Here is a 20,188-nt window from a genome sequence, read left to right on the forward strand (position 1 = left end):
ATCATAAGTGCCAAACTAAATTGATATATAAGATGATGGAACAGTGGCTACAAACAGATCACTGAGTACATCCCTTGCACCCTGCATAATTATCAACAAAAATAGCACATAACAGGACTTCCAAGATGGCTGCACACTAAGTAACAGCTTAATTTCAACTCTCCCAGAGCGAAAACAGAAACTTAGAAAAGAGAGCCAGTAAATTTTATCTTTTTGGGTAAATTTCAGTTATTGGCTAGTATGTGCATTGCCTGGATGCCAGCAAAGAAGAACTTTAGAGAACTTAAAAGAAAATCACTCACAAAAGGTTGGGAGAAAACACTGGCTTTGATGAATGTTGCAGCTGTTCAGCGGAAAAGCAGATCAGCTCCAGCTTTGGTGCAAGACATGACCTTTAGTAATACAGAGGAAAATATGTCAAATGTGTTCAGAGCTGATTAAAATAAATGCAACACTGAAGGAGTATATCAACTCAAATAACAAAAGGCTAGAAAATGTAAAAATCTTTAAATGGATATTCAGATGAGCTTATAAAACTGCAAAAAATAAGAGGTCAAAATTAAGAAAACGAGCTGGCTGAGCATGAGACTGCTCAAGAAGAATGATTCAAAAATGGTAGAATTAGGGGACTGAGCACATTGAGAAAGCCTAAGATTTTCTGATGTACCTGAGAAACTAGAAGGAACAGACTGTATTAATTTTATGAAAGCCCAAATAAGCAAATGAACTGGCATTCTAGAGCAGGAATTGTTAATTGAAAGGGCACATCATGTGTATGCTCCAAACCTGGCTATGAGAAAGCAGCCAAGACCTCTAACAGTAAAGATACAATCCTTGCATCAGAAAGAGTTGATTCTGACAAAACTGTGGGAAAAGGAAAAGTACTAAAAGTTGGAGATAGTACAGTGTTTGTGGAAAATAACTGACTGTACATCAGGAAGAACAGCAGTACATTTATTCCAACCATACCTCTCAACTGTCCCTAATTTTCTGGGACTTTCCTGATTTTGACACAAATTTTAATTCTATCCCTCTTAATTCCTCCTAAAGCTGGAGACATTTGGAGACATGGTGGTGAGTTATACTTAATAAAAAATAACAATATTTATAGTTATACACTTTTTTACTTCAGAAAATATATATTCCTTTAGAAAATATATATTAATTCACGTTACCTTATTCTGTTAACATCTCAAGTTAACAGTAACCAAAACAGTGGTCTGAGTGCCCAAAATTAAAACTAGTAAAGCTGGAATAAGGCACAAATGGAGCTCAGCAAATGGACAACTTCTTAAAGGACACAAGCACAAATAAATCCATAGCAAACAAAATGTGCTGCTGTGATTTCATTTGCTGTGGATTTATTTGTGCTTGTGTCCATAAAAGAAGTTGTCCATTTGCTGAGCTCCGTTTGTGCCTTATTCAAGTTAACAGTACTAATATTTTAAAAAGTATCACTGATTGTCTCGGATTATTTCTGGATTTGTCTCTGATTCTGAGATTTGTCCCTACTTAGTTGAGAACTATGGTTTCAGCAATCAGGGAAGATCAAGAAGCAGGTGTGAGATTCAAGCTGCTGTAATCAGCTATCTTCAAAATATTTTTCCTGAGATATTTAAAGTAGTTTTTTGATGCAGAGCATGCTAAGGAGGAAATACAAAAGTTTGTCCAACAAAAAGTGAGCATCCAAACAGAACATGATTCTGCTTCTTATTCTTCTGATAACAAAGCTCATACAAAGACTGTGCCAGTGAAACCTTTTCCAATGCTTCCAAAGAAAAATGCTTGACAGACAGAAAAAAGCACAAGAGTTGACTTAGAAGAACCAGGAGTATGTTGGAAAGAAACTAGAGACTGGAGTTGGGAGATTGAAATCAACAGGAAGAAAACCAGCAACTCAGAAGTTAATGAATAAATGTGAGATTACAAACATCAATCCCATTTGTGAAATATGGCGGAAGAAGTAAACCTGGAAATATTAGACTTTTTTTACTTTGTTAACCTTGTATATGGACTCCAAAACATATGCCCTAATTCATGTCATTAATGTTTGGAAGAACACTACGGAGAGGTGAAGAAGAAAGAAAAAAGGTATCTGTAAGTAAAATGTTTTTTGTTCTTAAATTTTTTTTTAAAACATGACATATACTGTATGCTATAAAGTAAAACTTTTTCAGTTATTTGTGTGTGTAATAAGGATACTAAAGTAAACAGGTACCACAGGTACTCCTTTTACCCTTATTCTTTCTTTCTTCTTGTTCAGTTTTAAGAAATATAGCCACTGCAATGTAAAAAAATGTCTGGCAAAACAGCATGATGTAAGTAAAACCGATTTGCTTTTTCTTACTTTTGCATATGGGAATGACTGGATTAAGGCACTTGTTTTGATCTAACAACAAGTTTTAAGTGGAAGCAAGTAAATAAAAAACATTGAATGTAATGAAGTTTTCCTTTAGCAAATAAATGTTCATAGTGCAACATGAGAAGCTTGTAGCTGAAGGCAACTGTGTATCTGGTTCTCATGTTTCTCTGAAGACAAACTGATAAGAGTAATAACAACAATAACAACAAACATTTTTTCTTTCAAAGGATAACAGATAATGTTTTCTGAAAGCATTCAAGATGTTTTCTACATCTGGGAAAGGAATAAAGATAAGATAAGATAAAAGCAGACAGCACTTAGTGTAAGTAGAAGCACAGGCTATACCATACATGGTTAAAAAAAAAGATATGTACTTAGCATAACATTCTATCTGTGTTGTCTATTTTCATTCTTCCTCAACTGTTGGGTTCAGATCCAGTTCTCAGATCTGAATCGGCTGTTACTTTAGCTCATGGCCACCAAAAAGCTTTCAAGCTCCTCCCCTTGCCCATAATGCACCAACCCCTAAGATACCTCATATGTTGTTTGCTGGTTTATCTAAAGTAGGAAATATTAATATAACATTCCTGACAAAATAAACCATAACTGGAGCTCAACATGAAGGACAGGGATGTCCGTATAAGCCCTCATTCTTCCAGAAATCAACTGTGAATAAGGTCAGGGGCTGGCGGGTGGGAAGTTGAGGAAGATTAAAAATGGATAACACAGATGGAACATTATTGTAAGTACATATCTTTTTTATCTTATGCTGTTAATTTTCATTCATTCCTCAACTGTTGGGACAAAGTCCCCAGCTACCTAAAACCCTGGGAGGACTCTAAGGAAGGATACTCCTGAGCACAGTTGAGCCAAAGGCTGCTCTTCCCCTCCACACCAGATCCAGTTTGTAATAAGTGAAAATGATATGAGGATTGGCTCACGTTGTAGTTGCACATATGTTGTCAATGGAAGCCCTAGAAAGAAACAGTGAAGAAGTTGCCATGGATCCAGTTGAAAAGGCTCTTAAAGGTTTTGGTAAGGCTAGACCCAACATGTTGTAGACAAATGATATTCAGTCAGCCATCTGGCTAAAGTTACCTTTGCAACTGATTTGCCCAATTTAGAATCTGCAAAGGACACAAATAATTGATCTGTCATCCTAATTTCTTTTGTTCTGTGTAAATAAAAATGTAATTGTCTATGAGCATCTAATAAATGCAACATATATTCACCTTTGTTTGCAAATTTACGAAACTGGCAGATTAATATTCGATTGTGACACCACCTTAGGAAGAAAAGGACTGGTACGTAATGTTACTCTACACCTATGAAAAATCAAGTAGGGAGTCTTTGTGAACAATGCCTGAATCTCTGAAATTATTCCAGCAGAGGTACATAATAGCCACTAAAAAGATAGCTTTCCAGGTCAGAAATTTAAGAACACATTTTGCTGCTGGTTCAAAGGGGGAATTAATTAAGGCCTGCGGTACCATATCTAAATCCCATGGTGGAATACAATCTTTATTGGGTGGTCTCAACAGCAGAGTACCTCTCAAAAAGGGCTTACAAAGCTTAGCTGAATCCAGGGAAGAATTCTCAAATCCAATATGAAAGTTAGATACTGCTGCTAACTGAACTCTAATGGTTGAGAAGCTACCTCCTTCATTAAAAACTGTTGCCAAAAATTCAAGAACGCTTTATACCGGGGCTGAAAACGGGTTCATATGTTTCTGATGTGCCCAGAAAACAAACCTTTTCTATTTGCTTCTGTAAAGCTTCATTGTAGAAGCATTATGGGAAAATAAAAATATATGCTGGACAGGGGAAGAGTGCATCTGTTGTCTGGCTATTAAAGGAAGTGGAGAAACCATGCTGTTAGCTTGAGGTTTGAGATTTCCGAATGAATTATGCCCATCGGGTGAGATAGGAGGTCTGTAATTGGATCCAGAATCCAAGGTGGGTGAAGTAGAGAGGCCAAATAAAGGAGAACCAAATCTGCTGAGGTCAGTAAGGTGCTATGAGGGTGGCTTTGCTCTTTAACCTGACAGCTTTCTGCAGAAATTTGGGAATTAGGGGAGTTGGGGGATAGGCATAGAGGAGCCTAGGGGGGCTAATTGTGGAGTAGAGCTTCGGAGACGACTAACTCCTCAGATCCGACAGGACTGCTACTGCTCCAAGAGTCAACTGACTCTAAAAATGTCAGAGTCAGAGTGCTCAGAGACTTCCTTGGAGCTGTAGATACAAATATCTTTGGACCAGATCCAGATGGTCCCTGCATATGCAGATCCAAGGACTCTGAAATGGATGGACAGATCAGAGAAGGAGCTGAGAGAGGTTGGGTAGTGCGAACTAGGGCTTTCTGCCCCTAAGGGGTAGGAGCCAGGAGAACTACCAAATGTATCTGCACCAAGAAAAATCTCCTTAGTATTCTGTCCACATCAGCTTCAGTCAAACGTCTGGAAGAAAGAGAGGAATATATGGATGGGGACTTAGACACCATGTGTTCCATAAAAGGAGATGGTACTCTTGAAGGTACTGGATCTATACTAGGTGAATATCTAGTTCTTGGTAAAGGCCTTGGATCCAAACAACTCAGATCTGAGGAGGCTGTTGTTGCATCCAGCGCTGGTATAACAGTTGTAGCTTTTGGGTCCAATTTATGTTTTTTCTTTAGTGGTTTCCTGGATGGAAGATTCGAGGATCCTGAAGGTCTACGAGATTTAGTGGAAGGCTCCTTAGTTTTTCACTTAGAAAGCTGAGCTCCAGCAATAATCTCAGAGAAAGATGTAGTGAATAAACCTTTCAAAATAAGTTTATTCTTCCAGTCTGCAATGACACGTGAATTAAAGTTTTTGCAGATGCAGTCTACCTGAAGGTGGTCTGGGCACAAACAATAAACACATAATGAGTGAGCATCAGACAAAGGCAACTTGTGTCCACACTTTCGGCACTTCCTAATACCAGAAGGGCCTTTTCTGACATGTTAAACTTTATTCTCCAGAAAAAGAAAAAAAAGAGGAAAAATCATTTTTTTTAAATAATAGAAAGGAAAGAAATATCAGCGATAGTATGAAAAATGACTAAAACAACTACCACCAATGATGGTAAAAAAGACTCACAGAGTGCAAGAAGAGGGAGGATTTATGGTATAAGAAATGATAAACTATTATAGAAAATTAGAAAATTGAAAAAGACTTATCATTATATCCAATTGCTCGAGAGCTCAAAGTGACCATGTCTAATCATGAAAGTGACAAACAAGATCTGAGGTATGTTAGGGGTTGGTGCATAATAGGTAAAGGAGGAGCTTGAGAGTTTTTTGGTGGCTATGAGTTACATAACAGCTGAGTCAGATCCAAGAGCCAGATCCAAATCCAACAGTTGAGGAATGAATGAAAATTGACAACATCAGATTCTTCATTATAGGCCAATTCAAGCCTGTGAATGTAACTGCCAATATGGGGCAATTGTTCCTATTAGGAAGAGTAAACTTCATTATTTGAAGATGTGTATAGTTTTCTGAGTTTGTATTAACCTAATAGGGTATGAGGGTGTTCTGGGGTGTGTTTATTTTTTTGTTTGTGTGTTTTGGCATAGGATCAAATGGATATAATAAGATACAGCTGTATAAAAGATCAACCTGCCAAGCATTAGTATATGCATATAACAAAAATGCTGAAACTAGACAGGTGGGAATAAAAAGTTCTTATAATGACAACACTTTCCATATTATCTTTAAATAGTAATGGTCTTACAATTATATACAAAAAAAAGAGTAGTGAGCTATATTAAAAATACAGACTGCAAAAAGCTAGGCTGCATGAGACACATTTGTAAAGAATTGAGCATGTGAATTAAAGAAAGGATTTCAGGATGGTTATTCAGTGGAATATCTGGGACAAAAAATGGGGAGCACTTATATTAATTGTTAGAGGAGCTCCAATATTGATAGAACAGTGAAAATGATAATACTGGTAGATTTGTAGCAGTAAGGGGCTACTGGCAAGGGAGGAGGATTATGCTGGCATGCATTTACATTCCACCTAAAACTGCTACAATGGAGCTTAAAAAATTCTGGGAGAAATGATCAGCTGTCAGCAGGCAATACTACTTATAGGTGGGGACTGGAATATGATTTGCAGCAGTGAGGATGTATCTAGGGAGCCTAGAGGAGAAAATATAATAAAGGAATAGATGGTATTCCTGTGAAAGTCTGGAAGCTAAGGGCGAAGGAAGTGATAAGGATCCGGATGATTTTGTTTAATGGTATTTTAAACAGAGGAGAAGCACCAACATCCTAGATGAAAGCTGTGGTGGCTATAATACCTAAAGGTGGTAAAGACCCATCAGATCCAGCTTAATATAGGCCCATTTTGATTCTAAACCATGCTTATAAAGTGTTTATGTCTCTAATGGCTAAATGAATGGCAAAGGTGATGCCAAAATTGATAGATATGGATCAATGTGGTTTTGTGGAGGGGGGAGCAATTATTTGACAATATTAATAGAACAATGATGATCCAGTGGGAAGCAGAATGTAAGAAAATACCACTGGTGTTGGTGGGTCTGGATGCAGACAATGCATTCAACAGAGTTAGCTGGGATTTTGAGGAGGGCAGTGGAACTATTTGCATTCCTGATAAAATAATAAGGTTGATTAGGAGGATATATGTGGGATCAAAGGTGAAAATTAAAGTGTGGGTGGGTTCCTCTCTGATAGGTTCTGTTTAAGAAGAGGAACCAGGCCAGAGTGTCCACTTTCCCCTTTTTATTTGCATTGTATTTAGAGTCACTGGCAAAGAAAATGAAGGAAATTAAATGATGTAATTGGCATGGTTATCAAGAAAAGTTGGCTTTATTTGCAGATGACATTATTTTGTACCTGATAAAACCAGAAAAGGACATTTCAGTGTCATGGAAATTTCTGAGACAGTTTCAGGTCTTTTCCTGATACAAAATCAATGAAGATAAAACAAAGGCAATAATTGTAAACTTTGTACAAACACACAAATTGGTTCAGCAATACCCATATTTATGGAACCTGATAAAACAAAGTACTTTATTTTTTTTTTTATTTTACATTTGTTGACCTGGCTAGTCTAGCTGGATACATGTCCATTTTCAGTAGAGGCCCGGGGAGAAAAGCTCCACATATTTGTACAGAGTTAATAGATGCTAAAAGATTAGAAGTTATACATTGTTGTCAAAAAGAAATATAAGATAATACAAAAGTTTTAACAAATAATGTAGAATAGTAATCCAGTTCTGTAAGGTACAGAGATAAATTTTACTTATATACATATATACATATAATTTGTGTGCAATAGGATGGATTGTTAATTTGTAATAGGTAGTAAATGAAGGACGGGTGAGATAAGTGTGTGTGTGGGGGGGGAATTAGTCAGGGTTAGTACAGGTGCATAGCCAGTGATTATTGAGATATGGTTTTAGATGTTTTTTAAAAAGAAAAAGAGAAGTCTGAGCTGTGATATTGGAAGGAAGTTTATTCCATAATTTTCCTAAAGAGTTGGAGAACAAGGAGTCACCTGCAGAGTTGTTGGATTTAGTAGTATTAATCAGCAGTTTGTTTGAGGAACGTAGATTTTTGAGATTATTATAAGGTGTGATGAGGCTAGAGAGTATAGGAGTATTGCTAGGTTGATACAGGGTCTTATTAGCTATTGTAAGCTGGTGAAATTGAAGCTGGTTAAGGAATTCAAGCCAGTTTAATTGTTTAAGATTAAGACAGTGATGGGTTCTGAAAGGAGAGCCTGTAGCAAATCTAGCAATATTATTATAGGAAGTTGTTAGTTTCTTGAGGTTATTTTTAGAGATATTAGTATAAATGGGAGTGGCGTAGAGCAGAGTGGATAAAAGGTGAGTTCTAGCTATAGCAGACCTAGCTTCTGGAGTAAGATAGGGTTTGATTCTGTAAAGGGATCCCAGTTTCTTATTAATTAATTTTATTGTAGTGTTTATGTGTGTATCAAAGTTTAGATTGTTGTCAATTGTTATTCCTAGCAGTTTAGTGGTAAGGTCAGGTGAGATAAGGGTACCATTATTAGAAGTGAGACTGAAATGAGAGGAGATGGACTTTTGGGTTGGGGTGAAAAGTAGCAATTTAGTTTTTTTGGGATTTAGAAGGAGGCATCGGTGAGAGAACCATTGTTCTACAGTGTTGAAGGCTTTTTGGGTAAGGGACTGAAGTTCGGTTGGTGAAGTAGCTGAACAGATTAAGGTCGAGTCATCTGCATATTGAATGCAGGTGGAGTATGGAATAGCAGATTGCAGGTCATTAATGAAGATAGAAAATAAGAGTGGGCCTAAAATAGAGCCTTGTGGGACACCGAGGGAGATTGGGAGGTGATTAGATAGATCATTTTGCCAGAGTACAGCCTGCTGACGGTTCTCAAGTTAGGATGTAAACCAGTTCAAAGATAGAGAATCAAGTGAAAGAGACTTAAGTGTATGCAGGAGAAGATGGTGTTTAACCATATCAAAGGCTTTGGATAAGTCAATGAAGACTGCAGATGAAAGACAGTTGTTGTTGCGGTTGTTGTTGATGTAGTTTGAGAATGATAGCAGGGCAGTGGTGGTACTATGGAAAGGTCTGAAGCCATGTTGGCTGTTAGCAAGTAGGTTATTTTGGAGAAGGTGGTTGAGAATTTGTTTGTGGATGCATTTCTCCATAATTTTGGCTATAGGAGATAGTAAAGCTATGGGACGATAGTTGGAGAAGTCATTGGAGTTTCCCCCTTTATGTAGTGGGATGATATGAGAGATTTTCCAGATTAAAGGGACATCTCCTTCGCTTATAGATCTATTTATCAGAATGGAAATAGGGTAGGCAATGGCCTTAGCTCCTTTTTGCAAGAATTCTGCTGGGAGTTTGTCGACTGATGGGGAGGTAGGTTTTAATTTTTGGTGAAGGGAGGAAATGTATGAAGTAGACACAGGTTGGGAGTGGAATTGAGGGGGTGGATTAGTAGAAGAAGTGGGTAGGTTAGATATATCAGGTGATAGGTGGCTAGCCAGAGTTTGGATGGTATCTGTGAAGAAAGAATTAAAGGCATTTGCAGTTTGTATCGGATTCTTGGGGTTAGTACCCTGAGGATTGGGTGTGATCAATTGGCCTGGGTAGAGAATGTTATTAATACTAGTCCAGAATTTTTTTGGTTGTCTGAGAGAGGTTTGTTGTAGTTGGAGATAATAATTCCTTTTATCTAGTAGGATGGCTCTTTTTGTGTTATTTCTATGTTCTCTAAAGGTTTGGTGGTCTATCAGATTCTTAGTAGTACGCCATTTTGCCCAGTATTTATTTCTAAGTAGGATTTTTTGTTTAGTATTGTTAGTAAGCCAAGGGGCTGGTTTAGCTGTGATTCTAATAGAATGAGTTGGAGCATGATGATCCAGGATGGCTAAGAATGTAGAATTAAAGTATTCCACTGCTTCGTTTAGAGGGAGAGTTTTTAAAGGTGTCCAATTACATTGATTGAGTTCTGCTTGGAAAAGTTCTGGGTTAAAATGCTTTTTAGAGTGTATAGTTCGGAAGGTATTAGGGAATATTATGTTGGTTTTATGTCTGATAATATATGTGAGAGAATGGTCACTAAGGTCATCTGGAAGGATTCCTGTTGTGTAGGTTTGCTGAGGAGTATTAGTAAGTATCCAATCTAAGGTGGTTGCTTTGTTATTGATTTTATTGGTTCTGGTAGGGGATTTTATAAGTTGTGAAAAGCCATAAAAGTTAATATGGGTGGTGGGGTTGGTATTTGTACAGGAATTCCAATCAATGTTGAAGTCCCCAAGAATTATGGTTTCTTGTGGGATATTACTAGAAAGCCAGCTGAGAATATACTCTAGAGTATTATTATTGTTCCCTGGGGGAAGATAAACACAGACAATGTTTATGGCTTTACTTGTATTTAGCTGTAGTTTGGAGAAAATTATTTCTGCACTAGTGTTTGTGGGTAAGTTAAGATTATGTGTACTTACTTGTAGCTCATTTTTATAGAGGATTGCTATTCCTCCTCCCTTTTTGGAAGTACGGTCGAGTCGGATGATATTACAGCCAGGTGGGGAGATCTCATTGTCTTTAATGGTAGGTTTTAGCCATGTTACTGATAAACATAGGATATCAAATGGATGAGCCTGTAAGAGGGCATGAAGTTGAGCAATTTTGTTACAAATACTGCTTATGTTTAGATGTGCAATTAACAGTGAGTTACTTAGCAGTATGGGTGACAAAGGATTCTGTTATGGCAGCTAAGGGTATGCAGGAAGAAACCAAACAAAAGATAATACAAAAACTGAGAAAATGGAAGCTCTGTTTTACAGATATGGACAGGCAGGCAAAAGTCATGAAAATGTTTTTAGTCAGTTTAGTTTTATACATAGGTCAGACATATTTTTATCAACCAGAGGAAAAGTTGTGTACAGCAATTAATAAAGAGTTGAAGAATTTTATCTGGGAGCGGAAGAAGGATAGAGTCAAGTGGGATAAGTTGATCCGTTGATCCATACAATGGAAAAGATAGTTTGGGATTATCTTACTTGAGTGTAATTCAGAGCTACACAGTTAAGGTTTCTAAACAGAGCAGAAGCAGAAAACTATTATTCAAAGTGGAAAGGGATAATGATGACACTTGGTGGGGGGGGGGGGAGCTCAAGAAATAAAAGACTGGGATTTTGGATGCAGATCTTTACAAAGAATAACAATAATCATATAGGATATTATATTCATAAAGTTACAGAAAGTATTCTAAGAACTAGGTCAACACCGGAATGGAGAAAGGAGATTCTTCCAATAGGGATGATGGCAATTAGGGGTACAGAGAATAAGTAAGAGACGGCTGGAATATACTGAAGAAAACTGGTAAAGAAACCAAGGCATTAGGAGCAAATAATTAGACAGGAAAAGGTAACAGAATGGGAAAAAGGTCAAGAATCAATTTGGACTACAAGCTACAGAGTGCCTTCCTTATCAAGGACTGATAACAGAGTGTAAGTCAAAGAGAAATGAATAGGGGATCCTAAGTGAAAGACCAGAACTGACAGAGATTTTAGTAAAATCTAGAACAAAAGCTGCTGTTAACAAAGGGATAATTAGTATGGCATATAAAATATTGCATGATAACTACAGGAATCAATTGAGTACGTTAGTAAGGACTGGGAAGAAAGTCTGGATAAGCAATTCACAAAAAAACAATGGAAGGATATATGTACAGCTCCCAAACATGCAACAAAGTCTAGAAGATTTAGGATCTTTGCTTGGAAGTGTTTGCATAGGTATTTTTATAATCCAAGCAGACTCCAAAGAATTTTTCCTCAGGTAGAATGCAAATGTTGGAGGTATGATGGAGAAGAAAGAGGTAACCAGGAACATATTTTTGGGAGTTATGAGAATGAGTTAGCAGACTTTAAAAATTCCCTGCAGACTACTCTGTCAGAAATATTGAGTGAGCAGATTGGTGTAACTAAGGAAATAATTTGTTTTTATTTGTGAAACAGAGTTAAAATTGTCCAGTGATAGTAAGACCCTGCTGAATTTGATTCTGGTGGCTGCCAAAAAGCAATTACTAAAACATGGAAATCAAAGTCTAAACCAACTATACTAGAAGTAGTGAATATAGTAACAGACATAAAAGAACTGGAAGTCGGACCTTTAGAAAAGGGTAGGAGCAAATTACATAAAAAAATGGAAATTGTGGGAACAACACATGCAGAATAATGTTTTGGAGGAGGAATGAGGTTTAAGGGAAGGCAGAAATTGAACGAGTTGAATTGAATTGAATTCATGTGTAACCAGCAATGGCTGTACAGAAGATTATAAGTGATGTGTAATGTTTGCAAATGAACATATGCCAATATGGTTTGTTTTCATTTATATAAATGTACGATAGCCTATACCACGTGTTAATTCAATAAAGATGTTTCTTGTTAAAAAAGTAGCGTATAATAAATGTAACTACCAGTCTATTTTTTTTTCTTTTGAAGAGTTGAGCCCATTACAGCAGCCAGGCTGCTAGTTTGTCCCTATTACATTAGCCTTTATCTAGGCACTCTTTGTGAAAGCTTTGACCAACTGAACCTATACTATCAGCTGCTGAATGCAGCCCTAACTGCAAGGAAACACCTCCAGGCACTGACACAAGTTTTCCAATCAGTTTGGTAGTGTGGCAATGAAAATATGAAATGATATCAGTGGACATGACAGAGTCAGGCTACAACACTGTATATTACCTTCATGTACTCCTTTTCTCTAAAACAATTATATTTTCTCAGCCATTGATAAATCTGCTGATTATTTGCACAAGGACTAGAAGACATGAATTCACACAGCAGTTTGTTGCACAGCTTTCACAAGTACTTGCAAATAATCCATAGCATCTACTTTTTCAACATATCTTACCTCCTTGAGTCAATAAACCCCATTGAGTAAAGTGAAATCTCTCCTATCAGAGCATAGTCTGGAACCATCATTGCAACAGTGCGAAACAAAGCCTGCAGACAAAGTGTATTCAGCAGAAGAAAAAATGAAAATAAGTAACAAGTATATGTCTGAATATTCTACAAAATTTCTCATCATAACAGAAGTGTATGCAAATCACATATGCAAAGTTAGATGTACGTATTTATGCTACACTTGAGAATGTATTTCAGGAAAGAAGCACATGATATTTTTCCTGGGACCTAGGCTAACAGTACTCAAAATATGCTTGGATTATATCCAGTGACACCTATAGTTGTCGTCTCCTTATCACTCAAAGTTGCTATAACATGAAAAAATATCCCACAGTATACTAATGTGTTTAATATACTGCAAGGACTTGTGTGGTCCGTTTAGTGGGTAAGTCACTGGTGTTTTGTTTGTGGTGATTTGAACATTGTCTCTAGATGACTGTCACTGTTGATGTGACACCCCAACCCCATATGCAAAAATGGGGAAAAAAGGTGTTCTTGGATGGATGGATGTATGGATGGATGGATGGATCGATCGATCTGCTACATATAGTACAGAAGTCAGAAAACCCACTGATAATCTTTCATGTGCAGAAGAATATGTCTCAGACACTACTGTCTGTAGTAGGTACTGGGGGATCTGGATCACTGTCTGCCAAAATCACACTTACCTGTCAGTGGTGAAGTTTCCCAGATGTAGCTTTAAAACGTATGCTGGTGTGTAATACCTGTGGTTGAACTGAGTCTGTAATCACTAACTAGTCTGTAGGACTGGGACTATGACATGTATATGTGTAAGTGTGTGTGTGTGTGTGGTCTAATACGCACACACACACACACACACACACACACACACACACACATCTATGTAAATATATAATTTAAAACCGTGTAAGAAACTTCTCTGTGTGGAATTTCTTCAATTCCTGTATGTCCTAAAAATCCTCCCCTTAGATGATGCTGTAAATGATTTCAATACAAATTTTCTGAATATCCTGAATAGCCTTACATCTCCAAAAAAGAGCAGACTAAAAACAAATAATGCAATCTGACTATCCAAAAAGAGTAGAATGCTAATGCAGGATATAGAAAAAGCACGGAAAGAATAATAAAAATATAAAACACCACAATAGCTTAAAAACTTCAGAACGCTTCACAATTGTACTAAAAAGCAAATTAATAAAAACAAAAAATATATACTATAATAGCTTTCAGAATAATAGTAAACACAACCCTAAAAAATTCTGGACAGCCATTAAAGAAATCTTGTATTATGGCCATAAATTCAACCCTAGCTCCTGTCCCAATAAATCATCATTCAAAACCACAAAACAATTCTAAGACTAAGTACTTGACTTACAACCCATTTAAATTCAAACTTTACCAACTTCATGTAGCCCTGCTTCTATCAGGAGACATACATCCAAATCCTGGGCCCATCCATCACCCCACCATGCATAATTCTATCTCTCCCTTACTTAATAAACTCATCCTCTCCAAACAAACATATTTCCTTTTACTCTGAATGCATGTAGTATTCTAAACAAAGTTAGTGAAATCCATGCCTGGATAGCCTTCCACACCCCTAGGGTCATCACCCTAACAGAGACTTGGCTAAAACCCCAAACCTCTGATAAAGACATTCTCCCCCATGGTTATAATATACTCTGCATATATCGCCAAAACAAAAAAGGGGGGTGGCATAGTCATCTTCTACTCCAACCACCTCACCATTTCAAGTATTATGAAACCTATCCCATCCTTTTTCTCCTGCTGAACTACTTACAGCTAACTTTAAAATCAATGACCACACCACTATCACAGTAGCAGCCATCTATATTCCTCCAGGAGACAACATTCCCCTGCTTGAAAATATTCTTTCATACTTTTCTCAACATATCCCCAATGAAACTATCCTCCTTGGGGATGTCAACATTAACTGGTTAACTCCCAGTAATTCAAACTCTAATACTCATATTAATTTATATGGCTTTACTGAGCTAATCTCCCAACCTACTCATACAAACAACTCTCACACATCTAGTACTCTTATTGACTGGGTACTTGTATCTAATCCTTCCAAATATCATAACCCTGAAACCCTACCAAACACCCTGAGCGATCACTCCCCTATAAAAGTGCTTAGGTTCACTCCCCACTTCTCAAAACCTCCTAGATTTATCATTTGTCGCAAACTCTCTAACTTCTATCCAGAAACCTTTAATGCCCTCCTCTTTAAAGCAAACTGGAAATTCCTTACCCAATTCCCACTAGAAGAAGCAGTCCTAGCTTTCAACTCACCTTCCTTATCCTCTTAGATTCACTTGCTCCCCCTCGCAAAGTCCGAATTAACTCCACCATATCCCCGTGGCTTTCAAAAGCCACTCATACCCTTATGATAACTAGAGACAAATTATGGAAAAAATGGTCACACACTAAGCTCCCTGCACACTTGCAAAAATATAAAGAACTCAGAAATCTGACAAAAAAACACATAAACAAAGATAAAAAGGACTTCTATAACAAACATCCCACAGGCCTAAAATCTAATCCTAAACAATTTTGGAACTCTATTAACCAAATATTACATCCCGGTAATCTTAGCTTCCCCAATCCATGCCCAGACAAGAGATCTGAATAAAACTGCCACTATCTTAATACCTATTTTATCAATTCAATATCTAAGCTACTGAACCCTAACCCAAACTCCTCTACTACTACCATCTCCAACTTTTCTGAACCTACTCCTAATACTATCTTCTCAAATACCTTCTTCCTCAAACCTGTACCTGCTAACTACATCAAAACTCTACTCTCTAAATTAAAACCATGCTCAACATCAACTGACAATATTCCTTCCACTTTTCTTCTACTAGCAGCTGACTGTCTTGCTCTTCCCATATCTATCCTAATCAATCGCTCTGTTTCTGAATCTAAAGTTCCTTCCATCTGGAAACAATGCTACACTCTACCTATACACAAAGGAGGTAACTCCTCTGATATCTCCAACTTTAGACCTATCGCTGTCCTCTCCCCTCTCTCTAAAGTACTAGAAAAGTGTATTCATAAACAAGTTATGCAGTATCTAATACAGGAAAATCTGCTTACACCCATTCAACACGGCTTCAGACCCAAACATAGCACCACTACAGCTCTATTATCCTTCCTGAACACTGTCTCTATAGTAATGGATGACCATAAACTTATTTCTTACCTATTCTTGGACTTCTCAAAAGCTTTCGAAACTGTCTCACACACTCTTCTGTTGCACAAACTGCATAACCTCAACTTCTCCTCTGATACTGTTGCATGGTTCTCCAGCTACATCACTGATAGATATCAATCAGTGAGATGGCACTCTGCAGTCTCCCCTCCTCTCCCTGTAAAAAATGGGTGTATCTCAAGGGTCTATCCTAGGGCCTTTACTTTTTAATATCTTTGCTAATCAGCTCTATACCTCCTGTCCTCAGTCATCTTTAGTGCAATATGCAGATGACTCTACAGTCATCACAACAGCCAACTCTCTCTAAGCTCTTCTCAGCTACTCAGACATCTTTTACCTTAGTTGAAACATAGCTCTCCAACAACCAGCTCATCTTTAACCCTAAAAAAACAAAGCTGTTACTCTTCCTATCTAAAAAGTTCAACAATATTAAACCTTCCTTCTCCATACAGTCGCTTAATAACACTCCCATTCAGGTAGAATCCAGCACTAAGCTCTTAGGCGTAACCATTGACAATCAGCTTAAATTTGACTTGCATGTTAATAACTATATCAAAAAGACTCATTCAAAACTAGGGCTCCTTTACCATAACAAGAAATTCCTTATGTCTGAACCCAAGATTACTCTCTCTCACCTACCTTCTACTCAGTCTAATGTACAATTCTCAAATTCTCACAAATCTTAACTCAGCACTCCTGACCAAACTCGAATCTACCTACAACAAGGTTCCTAGATTTGCTGCCCAACAAACCTACAAATCCCATCACTGTCTCTCTCTAAAACACCTAAACTGGCTTGAATTACCCCACCAGCTTCTTCTCTCTCAGCTCCAGATCATCCATTCTATACTATACCAGCCTTCCTACTGCCCAGCACTATCCCCTCTCATCTCCCATTATTCTCCCAACAGACCTCTCCAAAGCTCTAACCAAGACCTACTACAAATCTACAAACCCAAGTCTAAAGTTGGACGCAACATGTACAGCTATCACCCCACTATTGCTTGGAATAGGATCCCACTAGAAATCAGGACCCTTACACATCCTAAACAATTTAAGACAGCCACCAAAGAGCACTTTAAAAGTCACTGGTCCTGCCACTGCACTCTCCCTCCTTAAACATCCCCTACTTCTCATACCTTAATCTACTTTCTGCCCTTAACTCACTCTTCTCACTAGCTCTCTCTAGTCTTAAAATCTATTAAGCAAATTGCCTCAGAGAAACATTCTATTGTAATTGTCTTGCATTCATGCAACTACATTATGATAAAACTGGGTTTTTGTAACCACTTACCCCAAAAACTATATTCATCTTAATGACATATTTATTTTTATACATCTTGAAATAGTTTTGCTATACTCCTGATTATTGACACTGTATAACATTGTATTCCTACTTAATGCCTTGTAATAATCCTGTAACATTGTTTAATGCTAATGTATAATGAAAATTGTTTAATATGTTGGAGCTTTTCTTCCGGGGCCTCTGCTGAAAAAGGGCTCTTCATCTCAGATGGACAGTCCCGGTCAACAAATGTTAAATAAATAAATAAACAATAATAATTCAACTCTTATTTCATAGATAGTATAGCATCTCTATCTAAGGATTCCCCAACATCTAATCCTAACCCTGCCCAGCAGCCACGTATCACCACACCCATTTTCTCCTTCAAACCTGTACCCACATCCTGTATAAAACTACTCTTAAACAAAAGTTAAACCATGGTCTACTTCAGCTGATGACCTTCCAAGTTAGTATCTTAAAATAGCAGCTGATAGCATTGCCAGCCCTGCCTCAATCCTTATAAATAGGTTAATCCAGGAATCCCACATTCTCTCTCTCTCTGGAAAAAGTCACACATTATCCCTCTGCACAAAGAGGAAATTCAACAGACATTACTAAGACCTATAGCAATCTTATTCTCCCCACTCCAAAATACATATATTCAAAAAAAAAAAATTGCTAAACTGCCTCCTGCAGGAAGGACTCCTATCCCCCCCACACAACATTGCTTCCATTTTTCCCATGGTACTAACATGGCACTTCTAGCCTATATAGACACAATCAATAAAGCTAGAGATAATGACAAACTAGTCTCCTCCTTATTTCTAGACTTATCTAAAGCCTTTGACACAGTTTGTCACAGCAACCTTCTACTTCAAATGTTCTCATTAAGTCTCTCTCAGACCACCCTTCTATGGTTAAAAAACTACCTATCCAATAGGTATCAGTCAGTAAAATAGCACTCCACCCTCTCTCCATACCTCCCAGTCCACACTGGTGTACTACTAGGCTCTGTCCTTGGTCCCTTCCTCTTTAGCATTCTCGCCAATACTCTCCATGCATCCACACAACCAGCCACCCTATTAAAGTACACAGATGAATCAACACTCATTTGCACATCTGACATGGCACGCCAAAAAAATTACTTGGGAAGCTTTTACAGGTACTGAAACATGGCTTTGTAACCCAACCTATGCTTACATGCTCAACCCTAAAAAAATACTTTCCCCCAAATCCCTCTACCATGATAAAACAAAATTTAAAGTCCACTCTCAATACTACAAACAATAAAGTCACTTCTCATGACAAATTATTAAGGATGATAATGTTTGATGATGTTAAATTCAACCAGCATATGCAAAATTGAACAAGAAAAACTCATCTTTATAGAGCCCAAAACGTCCTCATCGACACAATTCAAGCTACACTTGCTATTACTTACCTCCTCCTCTCACTTTTTTATGTCAATCCCATTCTTACTACCCTCCAGGCATCACAAAAATTAAAACTTGAACAATGCTATAACAAAGTTGCTAAATTTACAGCAAATACCTCTTTCAGAACCCACCACTGTATAGCACTAAAAAGCCTAAACTCATTAGAACTACTCCATCAACTAACATATACACAGCTTCTTACCACCTATAAAATTATCCAAAATCCATCTGCTTGTCCAGCACTAAAAAATATTCTACACAACTATGTTGCCAGTTGGTCATTACTACCCAATGAACGAAGACTAGGTCTGTCCACAAACCTATCAAATCTATTGGGCATTATCTGTACTTGTACCATGTTGCTAAGGCCTGGAACTCCTTATCTGTATCCATCAGGTCAATACTCTCCCTCCCATCCTTCAAAACCATTCTGAAAGACTTCTTGGCCAAAAACTGGTTCTGTTCTTCCTCAACAATAGGGTAAACTATATCCCTAAATTTGAAGAAATACTCATAACTTATGTCGCCTCTTTGCTCACTTCCTTACTTCTATCAATTTCTTTCCTTGCTTTCTCTCCCTAAATATACTATAAGCTTGTTTTTCTCTCACTTTGTATTGCAATTCCTGTTTGTGTTATCCTAATTGATCCTTAACATCTCTATAAACTGGATAACATTTCTCTATTAAATCATTGTCATATCACCTGTATCTATTCTTAACCAAGGTTTTCATATTACATCTAATTTGGTATAACTATTTAAACTGCATTTGTTTGTTGTACTGTTTTAAAGACTGTAAAATTATTGTTCTCAAAATGTTTTGTAATACTTTGGAGCTTTTCTCCACAGGCCTCCCCTGAAAAATGGGCTCCTACCCAGTTGTACTTTCCCGGTAATCAAATGTCAATAAGTAAATAAGGCAATGAAGTCACTGGGAATAGCAATTTCAATAATCAAAATAATTTTTGTCTTTTCTCTAGAACTACAGTATCCAGTCTGTTTGCTTCTACCTTCTCAAATGCTGCAATGGCATGATCCCAAATGACCATTATTTCATCATTTTCAACAATCCTTTGTGATTCAATTTCTTTCCTTGCTTTCTCTCCCTAAATATACTATAAGCTTGTTTTTCTCTCACTTTGTATTGCAATTCCTGTTTGTGTTATCCTAATTGATCCTTAACTTCTCTATAAACTGGATAACATTTCTCTATTAAATCATTGTCATATCACCTGTATCTATTCTTAACCAAGGTTTTCATATTACATCTAATTTGGTATAGCTATTTAAACTGCATTTGTTTGTTGTACTGTTTTAAAGACTGTAAAATTATTGTTCTCAAAATGTTTTGTAATACTTTGGAGCTTTTCTCCACAGGCCTCCCCTGCAAAATGGGCTCCTACCCAGTTGTACTTTCCCAG

General features: G+C 37.3%; 1 protein-coding gene across 1 annotated transcript in view; it reads right to left on the bottom strand.

The window, feature by feature from the left end:
* DNAH3 (dynein axonemal heavy chain 3) overlaps positions 1–20,188 on the bottom strand; it is a 2,217,123-nt gene that overhangs the window by 759,996 nt on the left and 1,436,939 nt on the right. The window contains exon 32 of the mRNA XM_044089509.1: positions 12,774–12,865. Within this exon, the coding sequence (XP_043945444.1) occupies positions 12,774–12,865 (92 nt within the window). The remainder of the gene's footprint in view (positions 1–12,773; positions 12,866–20,188) is intronic.

Source organism: Protopterus annectens, chromosome 12.part0, assembly GCF_019279795.1.
Source record: "Protopterus annectens isolate FY-2018-M chromosome 12.part0, PAN1.0, whole genome shotgun sequence".
Lineage (NCBI taxonomy): Eukaryota > Metazoa > Chordata > Ceratodontiformes > Protopteridae > Protopterus > Protopterus annectens.